The 15,744-nt window shown below is 33.7% G+C and overlaps 1 protein-coding gene across 1 annotated transcript in view; it reads right to left on the bottom strand.

The window, feature by feature from the left end:
* The window catches only part of Atr (ATR serine/threonine kinase), a 146,029-nt gene that overhangs the window by 105,094 nt on the left and 25,191 nt on the right, over window positions 1-15,744 (bottom strand). Inside the window, exons 3-13 of the mRNA XM_023712951.1 lie at window positions 14,727-14,876; window positions 11,045-11,922; window positions 10,094-10,263; window positions 8,908-9,099; window positions 5,354-5,544; window positions 4,097-4,249; window positions 2,512-2,704; window positions 2,001-2,263; window positions 871-1,061; window positions 688-788; window positions 285-456 (exon numbers count right to left, since the gene is read on the bottom strand). Of these exons, the coding sequence (XP_023568719.1) occupies window positions 285-456; window positions 688-788; window positions 871-1,061; window positions 2,001-2,263; window positions 2,512-2,704; window positions 4,097-4,249; window positions 5,354-5,544; window positions 8,908-9,099; window positions 10,094-10,263; window positions 11,045-11,922; window positions 14,727-14,876 (2,654 nt within the window). The remainder of the gene's footprint in view (window positions 1-284; window positions 457-687; window positions 789-870; window positions 1,062-2,000; window positions 2,264-2,511; window positions 2,705-4,096; window positions 4,250-5,353; window positions 5,545-8,907; window positions 9,100-10,093; window positions 10,264-11,044; window positions 11,923-14,726; window positions 14,877-15,744) is intronic.

Here is a 15,744-nt window from a genome sequence, read left to right as displayed (position 1 = left end):
CTCATAACAAAAATAAAAAATAAAAAAATTAATTTATCATTTAAAAAATTTTTAAAGCAAGCATTAAAAAAAAGTTGGGGCTGAGAAGATGGCTCAGTGGAATAAGCGTTTCCCTGGCAAGCATAAGGGTCTGAGTTCAATCTCCAGTTCCGGAAAAAAAAAAAAAGTGCACATCCTTTTTTGAGATGGAGTCTATGTTCCACAGGCTGGTCTCAAATTCCTACACTCAAGCTATTCTCCCACATCAGCCTCCTCAGCCACTGTAATAAAGTACTGATACTCACCTGACAGATGGGTTTCTTATACTGACTGAAAAAATTTTGTGGTTTAACACTTTTAGCTGCAACCAGTGCTCTAATTTCTGTGTACGCTGCTCCCGAGACAGATGCTGATTTGGATAACAAACAATGCAATAGGTGCAAGAGAGCAAAAGGTACCAAATCTCCTTTTGCTGCCCTAAAATTAAAAGACACACACACATATACACTCAATATCTCAAAAACCAATGGAAATCCACAAATAAAATATATACTGAATTCCATGTTTTTTCCTACTTTACTATATATCTCATATCACCATGGGGGAGCTATCATCATAGCTGTCACTATTTTAATAGTGACAAATTTAATAGGCAAATAAAAATAAATGACTAAAATAAAAAAAGAATATAAAAACTGCCAAATATACCTTCCAATATCACCTGTGGTAAGAATCAAGGTATCCTTCAACTCATTATTTCTTGATATTTGGGCATTAGTGTATGCTTCCTTCATTCTTAAAACAAAAAGCTAGAGTAATAAAATTAAGTGGTTAAAACTTTTTAGAACTAGATTTATGAAAATACAAATGTTAAAAATGTAAATTATCAACCTCTTTTATAAATCCATCTTCAGAATCCAAGGATTCCAATATGTACTTGATATTTCCACTAAAAGCCACTCTAACGTCCTTGTCTGGATCTTCCATTAAATTTAACAAAGTTCCAAGAACTGCTTTTATATCTGTTTCCTCTTCTCTGAAATCAAGATGCTTACAAAGATGATGTAGATTATCTATGAAAGCTAAAGGAGAATTTATATTGTCAAATTTGACATGAGAAACATCCAAGGGTAAAAACTTGTCAATAAGAAATATACCATGAATAATTCCTAGTTTCCTCATATGCTAACATTTAATATTTAAATATCCTTTACATTCAATAATAAAATAGATGATTTAAATCTAAAACAAATTCCAAACAATATGCAATGCATTAATTATTGAAACTGTCCTACTAGTCGGTTTTGAAACTTTCTCTTTGCTATTTGTTTCTCAATAAAATTAATTAAAAAAATAAAATACAATTCCAGAATTTTTAAGCTATAGTTAGTCCTGAGATTTTGTATAACATTATATGTAGCAAATAGATTTAAACATACATTTTACTAACTCAAAAAACCTTCAACTCATGGAATCTTAGCCTTACTGTCAATATTACAGGATTTATAGGACCCTAGACACCACCTACAATCTACTGCTTTGAAAATGAAAATAATTTACAATTTTCTACCAAAACAAATTCATCTGCCAAATATTCCTATGGATATCATCCTTCCAATAAACCTGTATTCCATTACCATTACAAAGTAGCCAAAAAGATATAAGGTCCTCAGGTGGAGAAGGTAACCTATTTGAAGTTCGAAAGATCCGAGGAGGTGACTGGATGCATTAAGTATCTGGTATCACTAAAGAAGATACAGAATACTGAGCCTGACAATACCAAGCCAATCATGAGGTATTCTCCATTATACTATCAAATCACAAGAACATTTCTGAAAATCCAAAAATCACTTCTATGGTTTTGTGATACATTCTAATATGTCATTCCATTTACAAATAATTATTACGGAGCATTTAATCTATCAACCCTTCAACTTCTATAATTACTTAATTCCATCACTGATTTGATAAATGGCTCTTAAATCCATTTTTGAAATATTAAGTAAATCATAGTCACTCACCAAGTTTTACTGGACTAGATATCTCTTTTTTCAGTAGGAAAAGAAATTGCTTACAAACAGAAGCTTTTAATTGAGAAGATACACATTTGTGTTGAGAAGTGGCTTTTATGGTCTTACAGAAGAGATCTGTATGTCCATGTTCCAAAAAAGGTTCTATTAAAGAACTTGTCAAATAAAACATGCCATCAAGAGTACAGACAAGTTGACCAAGAATAGAAGCAAATTCTTTCTTGACAACGTCAGAATCATCTTTCACTTTATCACTAAAGGGGGGAAAAAAAAAAGAAAAAGTACTAATTTTTCCTTAAATTTTTGTCTTATACCTGCTTCATTTAGAACATGGGTACTATAATATAAAGACAAAACTCAGAAGGAAAAAAAAAACATTTAACCCCAAAATTAAAAGCATTATTTGCTCTGTACATTTGGCAATAAATATAATTTTGCACATACAGCCAGAGAATTATCTTTCCAAATAAGTGATATATTAAAATAAAAATATTATACATACAGAAGAATCTTGGCATCTGCGTTATAAGAATTTTCCTGTTGCAGTAAGATAAAAAATCCATTAACACAACTAGCCCGTATTACTTCATGGGAGCTCTGGAGGGCCCAGTTGTAAACTGCTGTTCTCCATTCAAGGAATATTCTTCTTGGAAACAGAGTTAGAAGAAACATACATCGTGACTGTGCCTGTGGTGCTGAAAAAAATATTAAGTCTACTATGTATGATTTGTATTAGCACTAATTTTTATACACACACATGTACATACATACTTACTGTATGTACGGATGTTATGAAATCAAGTAACATTTGAAGTACATATAATATCTAACTTAATTTAAAGCTCCTTTTCAGAATGAATAGCAGGTACAATGAAAAAGAACTAAGCATAACCTTACTAAATCATCAGGGAAACACAAAGTGAAAAATCACACTCATTAGATAACGATCTTAGAATAGTTAGCTCCATGAAATTTTCTTTTTTCTAGATAATAAATATTTAAAGTCCTACTATGTCAAGTAGTATTACTGAGAACTTAGAATAATAGCAATGCTCATATTTTGCTAACAGGAGTTCAAGTAGGCACATCCTTAAAGGATAATACAGCAGAACAGAGTTAAGGATGTGCAAATCCTACAACCCAGTAATCCCACACCTAGCTATTATCTTAAAACAGTGCTTCTCTAACTTTAATATGCACATAAACTGCCTGATGTTAAAATGCAGATTCTGAATCAGTAGGTCTGGTTGTAGCACAAGATTATCTATTTTTAACAATTAAAATTTAACTTGTGATTCTGAACAATTGGAAACAGTGTAATTGTTCATCAACAGTAGAAATGACAGGTACTTATCCATAGAGTCTACTAATACTCCTAAGTTTAAATCAAGTATCAAAACTATAAGCATCACCACAGGTTAAGTCCCACAAAGATAATGTTAACTGATAAAATACAAGTTGTGAAAAGACAACAGTATGTTATTATTTAAGGATAAAGATACTGTGTTAAAAGCAATGAAGGGGCCGGGGAGATGGCTTAGTGGAATAAGCGCTTCCCTGGCAAGCACAAGGACCTGAGTTCAATCCCCGGTTCCACCAAAAAAAAAAACATTAAAAAAAAAATAAAAGCAATGAAGCAGCCATCAGAATAGTAAATGCCAAACTCAGAATGATAGCTATCTCTGTGCATAGAATAAAATAAATCAAATTGAGAAGGGATGATCAATGAACTTCTATTATTTCTCTAACACTGTTTTTTTTACAGTAGGCTTAGTGTAGAAGTGCGTGGTGTATTATTTTACTTATTCTTTTTGTGTTTTGTAAATATTTTGTATATTTCTAAAATGAGGATAAAGATATGTAAGTATATATATAATATATATATCAAACTTTTTACAGAAAGAAAATAGGATATATGGGGTCAGACTTTCATTTGTTACTTCTTACATATCCAACTCCTTTCCAAATCACAGTATTAGAAGTATATCATCTCTGAATTACTAAAAAAACATAAATGTTAGAAACTATACAGAGATGAGTTAAAACAAAGCATAACAAATATGTAACACATTTTTGTGATCACTTACAGAAGCTATCTGAAGTCTTCTGGCTTAATGTTAGAAGATTAGTGGCAAATGTGGTCAACTTTAAAGACTCATCATCAGAGTGGGAATAAATCCACGGAAGTGAGACCATTCCACACAAATCTTCCAGAATATTATCTTCAAATGAACTTTTTACTATAGAAATATACAAGATACAACAGGACATTAATTATACCTTTCCTCAATCATATCTAATTTTGTATCTTTTTCAATAAAAACAGACACTCAAAGGGCCAGCCAGATAGCTCAGCGGACTGAAGCACCTGCTTAGGCAGGGACTGGGGTTTGATCCCTGGCATGCGGTGCCGGCACCGCCCCCAGGGCATACTGTGAAGGTGACTAAGACTGGGCGTGGTAGTGCACGCCTATGATCCCAGCGCTCAGGAGGCTGAAAACAGGAGAATCATTACGAGTCAGATCTGTGTAGTGAGACCCTGTACTAAATATATTTAAAAAAAAAAAAAAAAAGACATTCAAAACATTAAATTGTAATACACATTCAGAAAACAAAACTTTTTATTTTAATGTATTTGGTACAGGGTCTCACTATGCAGCTCAGACTCGTGATCCTCCTGTTTTCAGCCTCCTCAGTGTGTGGATTACAAGTATGCACCACCATGCCCGATCTCAGTGGCAGATTCATTGCGCCTGGGTAGGGCTGTCACGGCATGTGGTACTGGAGATTGAACCCTGCTCCCTGTGAGCTATCTTGTGGGCCCTCAAAAAAGAAGATTTTTAATGTAAGGGGTCACAAATAATTCCACTCCTCCTTCCCCTTTTCCGTGATGCTGACTGACCTCAGGGACTTGCATATACTAAGCACACACACTATCAATGGCCTACATTGCTAGTCCCATGAATGATGTTCTGAAGTCTATGAATCCAAATAAATGAAATGGGACCTCTTCTTTTCTGTTTTTTAAAACAAAGTCTCGCTATGAAGTTCAAGCTGTCCTTCAGCTCACTCTGTAGCACAGGCTGGCCTTAAACTGACAACAATCTTCCTGCCTCAGCCTCCTGAGTGCTGGGATTTTGGGTGTGTGCCACCAGACCTGGCATAAATAGGCCCTTGAATCAAAATATTACACATATAAATTTGGAACTCAGAAATTACTGAAAAGCTGAATTCACTGGGAAAAAAAATACTTCTAGGTTTCCTAGATTGTACATTTAGGCTTTAGGCAAAAGTACTTCTTCAATGATTAAGGTTATTTTGATCTACTGTTTATTTGTACTTACCTTGCATATAAATCAAAGCATCATAAATCTTCACTACATTATCAATGACTGCCTCCAGGTCAGGTTTCTGAACAGATTCTAACAAATTTCTACAGCTCTTAAGCACCTTTATATAAAAATTCACAGACATCCAGGTTATCATTACTGAAGGCTTCTTCTTAGATGTGTGTTGACAATCCTTGAAATTATGGCTATAGGAAATACATTTTTAAAAAAGATATAGAATTAAGATAATTTTATTACAGTCAAGCATAATCTTATAGTTAAAGCCTAAGGAAACTGATTACAAAAACAACCTATAGGACCAGGGATATAGTTCAGTGGTTGAGCAATTAGAACACTTGCCTAGGGCATGTAAGTCCCTGGGTTTGATCCCTAGCACTATTTTTTTTTTTTTACTCTGAATGCCCTCAGGTGTGGTTTGGCTGGCTGGAGTGTTGTGGGAATCGAACTACAGCAACCTGAGGCTGACAGCTTTGTGGAAGCAGCCACTTAAAGAACTGAGCTATGGCCAGGCCCCCTATTTTTTTTTTTTTTTTTTAAAGAAGCTTTCTTTTTATTTTATTTTTATTTATTTATTTATTTTTGTGTGTGTGTGTGTGTGTGTGTGTGTGTGGCCAGCTCAGCCCACCAGGGGGCGGGGCTGGCTGGCATGTGGTGCTGGGGGATTGAACCGTGGTCCCTGTGCTTTGCTAAGCTTGTTCTAAGTAGGTGCTTTAGACCACTGAGCCATCTCACCAGCCCCTCCTAGCACTATTTAATAAACAAAAACAATGAAAACATAATCTATAACCTTGAACCAATTTACATAAACATGCTAGTCAATTAAAGTCAATTATTATTTTAGGTTTAATCTCTTTAAGCTGGTTTACATCACTTAATGAACTGGAAATTTAAATTCAAGATACTTAAATGTGGCTTCAAAGCTAAAGATGATAGACGATATGTGTATGTAATTATTAACTTAGAAACCCTACTTAAGAGAGTAAGAGTAAACTTCAGTCTAATCTATTCCTTCATGTTCTTTCAATTTCATTTTTGTTTTAATTTTTAAAAAATCTATTTATTTGGCCCTCAATTTCTTTCTTTCTTTTTTTTTTTTTGTGGTACCAGGGATTGAACTCAGGACCCTGTGCTTGCCAGGCAGGTGCTTATTCTACTGTGCTATGTTCCCAGCCCCCTCAATTTCAAATTTAATGGAGCTGAAATTTTCTCTAAAAAAATCTCTTTTACAGGGCTGGGGAGCTAACTCAATGGACTAAATGCCTGCCTAGCAAGGGCAAAGTCCCTAGTTTAATCCCCAGTACCACATACCATGCTGGCTCCGAAACCAGGCGTGGTGGCGCATCCCTATAATCCCAGCACTAGGGAGGCTGAAACAGGAGGATCACTATGAGTATGAACTGTATAGCAAGACCCTGAATCAGAATAAAAATAAAAATTAAAAATTAAAATTAAAGTCTCTTACAACTCTGTACTGGCTAGTTAATAGTCAGAAAATACAAAATGAGTGTTACAAATTAAGAAGGAATGCTGATCTAAAACATGACAATAAAAACAGAAAAATGACATTTTGGCATTTCTAGTAGAAAATTTATGTTAAGAATACTAAACTAAAAATCTAATGACTTCTAAACTATTTTTATTGTCAAAGGGAGAAGTAGCATAGTATCAAAAGAACACTGACTTTTATTTATACATTTGTTCTGAATTCTTCTAATTTTGTATCCTAGGAAAGTTAGTTTAGGCATTAGATGAAAAAGAGCCTTGGTTGATGTTTTCGTACATAATAACCTAATCAAATGCTGTGTGAGTACTCTGAATTGATCACAGATTCACATATGATACACTACATTCTGGCCTCTTAGTTGGAAATTAAATTTTAATTTTTGAATATTATTTTAAAATATTTAATTTTGAATTAATATCTAATTAATTTTCTTTGATTTCAATTTTTATTTTATTATTTATACTGCTTCTTTGACTTACATTCTACTTAGAACACATGGTATGATATTTTCTCCTAGTATTAGAAACTTTAAAAAGTATATTTCCATTTTCCATTGACTTTATTAGTTCTTCCTTGTCTTTTACACACACACACACACACACACACACACACACACACAAAATATGTATGTAACCTAAGATTGATACTGTTTTGTCAAAATCTTCAATGACCTTTTTAATGGGTTCGTCTAATATAATTATATTTTACATAGTCCTGCATAACTACTATTTTGAGAGCTCTTTATTCTTTATCCAGAACCATACAGCAACTTCTCTTGCCTTCTGGATTATGATCTTTGTTATTTTCTATATGCTACATCTGGAGGAATTAGAATATTTCAAGTTTGTAGAACTGGAAACTATTTTTCAAAGGTATGTTCGCTAAGCATAAAATTCAATGAGGACAGATCTTTTTCATTTTCAGTCCTTTGAGTAATTAAGTCTAGTTTCTTACCCACTTGCTCTTTGTTTTATCTTTTTTTTCTAATGTGGAATAATGGCAGATGGCTATTTAACTTTTCTTCCATAGCTAATATTTTTTCTATGTATATGCTTTAATTATTTTTTTCTTTACAACTAGTTTTGGACAACTCCATTTCTATGTATCTTGGTATCATTTTATTCTTATTTCTTTTGCAAAAGGTTAATTTTTCTTGGAAATGTGGTATAATTTTAACTAAATTCAGAAATTTTAAATCTTTAAGTATTTATTACCTACTCCATTCTACTTTGAGAATTCTGATTATATGAATGTAAGTTTCTTGATTTTGGCACAGAGTGAACTATTATATGACTGATCTGTAAACTCTTCTTCATGTTTATTTTTTTCTGTATTTAGAACAAGGTCTATAGGGTCTCACTACGTAGATCGGACTCATAGTGATTCTCCTGTTTTCAGCCTCCCATCTGCTGTGATTACAGGCACATGCTACCATGCCCAGTCTCATTAGATGTCTCAGCATGCCCCAGAGACAGGGCTGGCACGACACCCCGGGGGATCGAACCCCAGTCACTGCACTCTGCCTAAGCAGGCGCTTTAGTCCACTGAGTTATTAGGCCACCCCTGTTTATTTTAGACAATTTTTATTGTTATGCTCATATAAATTTCTAAGTAATATTTTTACAATGTGCAATCTATTATTAATCTCACGTTATGTATTCATTTCAGAAATATTTTTCTAAAATTCACTGTCTACATCTTATATCTTTCACATTTCAATATTTATCTACCATTTTTAATTTGCTATATAATCATTTTTGATTTTCAATAAAGTTAATAATGAATTTTTAAAAAGGCAAAGAGCCTTGGGAGGCTTAATTTCTAATCTGTAAAATGGGCATAACAACACTTCTAGGCCTGTCATAATTAAATAGGATGTATACATTGCCCAGCATAATACCCAGCATTTAGCAGGCATTAAGCAGAAAATTAAAAAGTATATGTTCCATGCTACAAGAATTAAGCAAAGAATGAGGTCTCCTAAAACAGTAAACCCAAATTCAATATAGGAAATACACTCTGAAAATATAAGAAGTTATTTTACCAGTCCAGGTTTTGATGAGAACAGTGAACCGTAGACAAAGCAGTCAGTTGTAGGATAACAGCAATTCCTTCTAAAGTCTCAATTATAGGTTTCTTTAGATTGCTAGATTCAAGGGAAATCTGAAGGGATTCAGCTTTCTGTCTCAGGGCACTCCATATTATATTCTTCTTGCTCATATCCACATTCATAATTCTAAAATAAATTACAACCACAGTACAAAAATATTATTTTCAAGTGATTCACTTCAAAAGTATTATTTTCAAATAATTCACTTCAAACATGAAACATGGGCTAACGGTATATAGCTCAGTGGTAGAATGTGTGCTTAACATGTGCAAGGTCCTAACACCAAAACCAAAACCAAACAAACAAAACAAGCAAAACCAGAAACATATTTAAGAGAGAAAAATGCCATATAATATCAATTTCTATCTACAATAGGATAGATTTAAAATAATGTTGAGTGGACCGGCAAAATAGCTCAGTGGACTAAAGCACCAGCTTAGGCAAGCTTCGGTAAATTTAGGCAAGCTCAGGGACCAAGGTTCAAACCCTGGCACCACATGCCGCCCTAGCCCCGCTCTAGGGTGGGCAGAGCCAGCCAGAGTGTGGGCATAGTGGCACATGCCTATGATCCCAGTGCTGCAAAAGCTGAAAGCATGAGGATCACAAGTCCGAGCTGCATAGTGAGACCCTGTAACAACCAAATACATTAAAAAATAATAAATAAAATAATGTTTAGGCTGGCTGAAATATGGTGATTCTTTGACTACATTAAAACATACACACACACACACACACACACACACACACTTATTTACTTACAACAGAAAAACTACTGATGGATCCACAGTCTCACTTTTTTTTTTTTTTTTTTTGTGGGCATGTGTCAGGAATTAACTCAGGACCTCTTTCTTGCTTGTCAGGCAGGCACTGTGCTGCTGAGTTATATTCCTAGCCCCCTATTTTTTATATATTAAAAAGCTAAATTAAACGGGCATATAAAAAAATCCAAGTAATTATATTCAGCCATGAAATATTTCTTACTAGAATAAATGATAAGAATCACTGAAAGATTTTAAGCTTTTCTTTGAGTATTGTGTGCATTTAAATCAAAGTACTTAACTAAAGTTGATTTTTAAAAGTAAATAAAATTTTATTAAACAAATCAATAATGAAGCCATACTCTTCAGACTCTGTTGATGCCCTTTTAGAAGAGGAGCTGAGTCTACGTCTTTTGAGGGATACTCCATCACTATCATTGCTGAGGTTTTCCTGTTGAGTATGGCAGTGGAGCTCCTCAATTATTTCCATACTTTCCATTTTCAATGCTGCATAAAGTGGGCCCAACAAGTACTAAGAAAAAAAAAATAATTATAAAAACTCTTAGAAAATATGTCTATACTATTTATAGGCAATAAGAATTTACTGGGAGATATGTTTTCTAGTAAGGTAAACTATTTTCAGGGTTTCATAATGCAAACTAAACACCCAAGTTAACCTATATTATTCCATAGTTCATACACTGAGGATGGTTCTATAGTTACAAAAACCTTAAACAAATCCTCTCTATTCTATTTTCTGTTAACACGTTAGAAAGAAAAAGTCTACAAAGAAATTACTAATTTTTCCCATACTATAAATCCAGCAAGATCTAGAGACACTAAACTTAAAATGCTAATCAAATAAATGCACATCTGCACATTTAATTATATTGCCTGTCTCCCATAAACTAAACAGAAAAAAGACACAATTTGGCATGACTAAATTATTTACTGGATCTCTAAGTGATTCATTATATCCTATTAAAGATAAAATCTATGTGATGAACCAAAGCATCAGGAAGTTGATAATTAGTCCCCTCCTTTCAATTAAGAATGTAACAAACACACTTGTACATCAAAAATTCTAGACTGAAATACTCTACTTCACTTGCAGTTCACTGGCTTCTAAATAAAACAAATACTTTGAAATCAAAGTAAAAATACTTAATAGGAGCATACTAGACTGTGACTATCATGATGTCTTCGAATCACATTAGTATTAAAGACACTCTATTTTCTCATTACATCTTCACATATATGCATAAACATAAGTGAACAAAAATACTTATCAAATAATCTTAAAAATTACTTACCCCTACATTTATTTGAACTCCAAGAATATCCACAATAGCTTTACAAATATTTCTCACATAGACCTTCCTGACTTGTAAGGCAGATTCATACTCAGCTGGCACAAATTTAAGGAAATACTGCAGTAAATGACATAACGCTGCTTTTAGCAAATCAGACTTGAGCTGCAGAAGCACACCATCTTCAAACATGACACAGAGTTTTTCCAGCAGCATATTTAAATAGACAGGTTCAATATTTTTATAAGCTTCCACTTCAAAGGGGAATACTGTCTTTATTAGCTTTGATAATGGCTCTTCATATAATGTCAACTGGTCAACGTCCATGTCTACTAGGTGCTTTAATAATTCTACAAAAGAGCTGAAGAAAATGCTGGCTGGTTGTGCTGGTAGTCCTCCAAGCTCAAAAAGTTCAGTTAAAAGGCTAATTGCTAAGGATTTAGTTTTTGGATTACCACACTCTAGAAGAACGCAACCTATCCTCCAAAGTATGAGTTCTTGCCTTCTAAAAAACACAATTGTAATAATGCGAATAAGAACCATTAATAAAGTGACTTCAACAAATTCTATATCTTGCATGCTCACAAACTGCAAAGGAGCTGGTTGTACATATCCCATGTGTTTATCCAAGTGGCTTAAAAATCTGTTAACGATCACTGGCCATTCTAGAGTATCTCCCATTGCATTTCTTCTGTGGAGGTATATGAAGTCTTCAAAAAGACACAATAATTCCTTTGTGAATATCCCAAAAATAGCAGGACTCTTGCTTTTAAAAAGAAATAATAATGAACAGATAACTTCAGAGATTTTCCCATGCAACATGTAACAGGACGGAGCAGCTGCAATCCGCAAAAGTCTTGTTATGATCCAATTATTGAATTCTTTGAAACAAACAAAAAAGATATTACATAAACAAATATATCAGAAATGTTAATTTGCTAAGTGCTTGATGATTTTCAACATATAATCTTTATTAATAAAACAGTCTACGCTACTTAAATAATGGGAACATTATAGCAGTTTAGAATATCAACACTGAATCAGATAAACACAGTCTGAGCCAGTACTTACTAACTGCTTGACCTAGGCATTTCTCTGCACCTAAGAAATAATATACATTATGGATTTGATGAGGATCAAATAAAATAATATATGCGAAAAACTCAGAGTAGTTCTCAAAGTATAAGAAATGTTCAACAAATGGTAGTATAATGCCTATTGAGTGACAGGGCTGAGGGTACGCTACAGTGGCAGGGCTTTTGCTTAACACATGTATAGCCCTAGCTTAGTCCCTAACAAAGAAAAAAACAAAAAAAATTAATGAGTTGTGACTCTACCCCAGGTGTATAAGAATAAATCATAGTTATCTTTCTGAATCATATAGTAGTTTCTTAAACTTTTTGATAACTAAGAAACATTTTATAGTATATATAAATACATATAAATATTTTAAATAAAAAGCTTCAAAAAGTTTTAACAGTAGTTATTTTTTTTTTTTTTTTTTGCAACTGGAGATTGAACTCAGGCTCTTGCATTTGCCAGGGAAGTGCTTATTCCACTGAGCCATCTTCCCGGCCCCAATAGTTCTTATTACATGTAATGTACTATGATATTTTTCTAGTCTATTTTATTATTACATGTAATGTACTATGATATTTTTCTAGTCTATTTTATCTTGTTTTAACACTAGTGCAAAAATATACATGTGGGTCAACGGAACAGAACAGACAAGGCTGAAACACCCTCAGGGACAATCAGCCATCTGTTTTTTCTGACAGAGGCCAAAACACATGGTGGAGAAAAGATAGCCCCTTTAACAAATGTTGCTAAGAAAACTGGCTATTAACATGTATAATATTGAATCTAGAACTAGATTTCTTGCTTGCTTTTTTTTTTTTTTTTTTTTTGGCAGAACTGGAGATTGAACTTAGGCCCTTATGCTTGCTAGGCAAGCACTTATTCTACTGAGCTATCTCCCTGGCCTCTAGAACTAGATTTCTTATCACGTTCTAAAATAAAATAAAAATAGATCAAAGATCTAAATATTAAAAAGGAGCCAACATGGTGATACAATCCTGTAATCCCAGCACTTGGGTGACCAAGGCAGGAAGACTACTGCAAATTTAAGGCCAGCCTTGGGCTACATAATGAGTTCAACAGCCTAAACCACATAGAAAGACCATGTCTCAAAAAAACCTTTTTAAATAAAACAGTAACACTGGCCTGGCAAGTGCAGGGCCTGGGGTTCAATCCCTGGTACCACATGCTGTGCTAGCCCTGCCCCCAGGCACACTGAGCCCGCCACCAAGATTGGGTATGGTGGTGCACACCTGTAATCCCAGTGCTGGGGAGGCTGAAACAGGAGGCTCACTATGAGTCCAAGCTGCACAGTGAGACCCTGTACAAATACATTAAAATTTTTAAAAACCAGAAACATCTACTCTGTTAGAAGATAAACAGGTAAAACTCTTGAAGACATAGGAATAGGTGACTTTCTAAACAGGATATCAATTGTATAAGAAATAACCTCAAAAGTCACCAAATGGGATTGTATCAAATTAAAAAGGGCCTGACAGCAAAGAAAACAGAGTAAGAGACAACCTACAGAATTGGAAAAATCCTTTCGCCAGCTACTCCTCAGACATGATTAATATCTAGAATATATAAAGAACTTGCTAGATATGGAAATCCATGCCTATAATCACAGCAGTAAGGCTGAGGTAGGAATACTGCTATAAGTTTAGAATCATCCTGGGCTTCACAGTAAGCTTTTCAAGACCAGCCTGAAGTATATAATAAGACTGTCTCAAAAAAAAAAAAAAAAAAAAAAAAAATCCTCAAAATTAAGACTAAACTAAAAAATGGGCAGCTGAAATGATAGAAACTTCTCAGAAGGGGCAAGGAATATAGCTCAGAGGCACAAGTGTCTGCCTGGAAAGCACAAAGTCCTGAGTTTGATTTCTAGTACTGCCCCCTCCCACAAAGAAACTTCTCAGAAATACAAATGACCAATAAATACATTAAAAAATGTTCAGTATCTCTGGTCATTAAAGCAATGCAAATTAAAACGACCCTGAGAGATTCCATCTTGCTCCAGAAAAAAAAATCAAAAACTCAAATTAAGAACAAATGCTGGCGAGGCTGTGTGGAAAAGAAATCCTTTTTCATTGTTGGTAGAAATGGAAACTATGGACATCAGGATGGAGATTCCTTAAAAACTGGAAATAGAAATTCCATTTGACTCAGCTAGTATCTTCTCAAAAGATTTAAAGATATCATATTACAGTGATACATGCAAACCCACGTTTATAGTAGCATAGCTCAGGATAGCTACATTTTGGAAGTAACATGTTAAGTCCATCAAAAGATGAATGGATAAAGAAAATATAGTATTTATATACAATAGAGTACTGCTTTTGCTGCAAAGAGGAGAAATTTGGGTTATTTGTAGGCAAATGGATGCACCTTGAAATTATAATGCTAAGGAAAATAAATCAGACATAGAAATTTAAATATAGCATCGTTTCTTTTGTATGAAAAACCCAAAGTATAAACAATTTAAAGAGCAAAACAAAAAATAGGAAAAAAAGTGCAATGATATATGTCAGATCTCAGAAGAGCAGTTTTATGGGTAGATTCCATAAAACAGATTGCAGACAAATGCATGAGTAACAATAGCACTTACCAATACAGCTATATTTGGCTTCATCTTGCCCCTGGCTTGCATTCATATTCACAAACATAAGTGGAGAAGATTTCATGATATGCTGGATGAAATCAAGCAACATCACAGAGGTTGGCTGAGAGTCAGTTTTCTTTATGAGTTCTAGAGCAACTAAAATAACAAAAGATTTTAAGAAGCCATGGCGAGTTAAACTTTACTATATTCACCGGGGTTCATGTGAAGATAATGGGGCTTAATACTACAATCTTATCTAATTTTACAAGTTAAATAATCATATGCACTCACCCATTATATATCCAATTCAGCAAATATGCACTATAAATATAATAGATTTACTATATAAATCAGAAGGTTTGTTTAAAAAAATCTCAAAATCTGGTGGAGTCAAGCTAATAATAGTAGTACAATATGGTAGCTGCATTTATCCAGAAGAGGAAACAGGTGTCTGGGAACACACGTTAAGGAATTCCTAGATGAGGAATTGGTCAGGTAGAGGGGAAAAACCATAGGTCTAAACAACAAGAGTACCATAAAAATATACATTTTACAATTGTTTTTAATCCTTGGTTACTTTTCAGCAACTCACAATTTAACTGATTAAAATAAGAAAGGCTAAAATAGATATTATAAATCATAAAATCTGTGCCAAATCTGGAATGAAAATTAAACCCTGAGCAAAACACTACTTCACATTAACCTTCCTGTGTAATTTCAACAGATCTAATACTTTCTTGTCAACTCGGTAATATTTATCTTTTAGATTGCCATAAACAGGCAAGAATTGATTTTTTTAAAAAAAAGAAATGATTTAACAACTTGGCACAATTCTATTAACGCTTACCAATAAAGGTGGCAAGTCTTATTTAAAGAGCTTTCTGTGGCATTTACTGTTTCCCTAGCTGGTACAAAATATTGCTAAAATAAGACCCACATGGCTGGACTCAGTCAAGTATGTTTTATATATAATATCTGATATTGAACAACTCGTAGCAAGCAGTAAAAAAAAAAAAAAAAAAAA

This window comes from Octodon degus, unplaced genomic scaffold, assembly GCF_000260255.1.
Source record: "Octodon degus isolate 3935 unplaced genomic scaffold, OctDeg1.0 scaffold00028, whole genome shotgun sequence".
Taxonomy (NCBI): Eukaryota; Metazoa; Chordata; class Mammalia; order Rodentia; family Octodontidae; genus Octodon; species Octodon degus.
The sequence above is the reverse complement of the archived record's forward strand: the minus strand, read 5'-3'. Positions and strand labels throughout refer to the sequence as shown.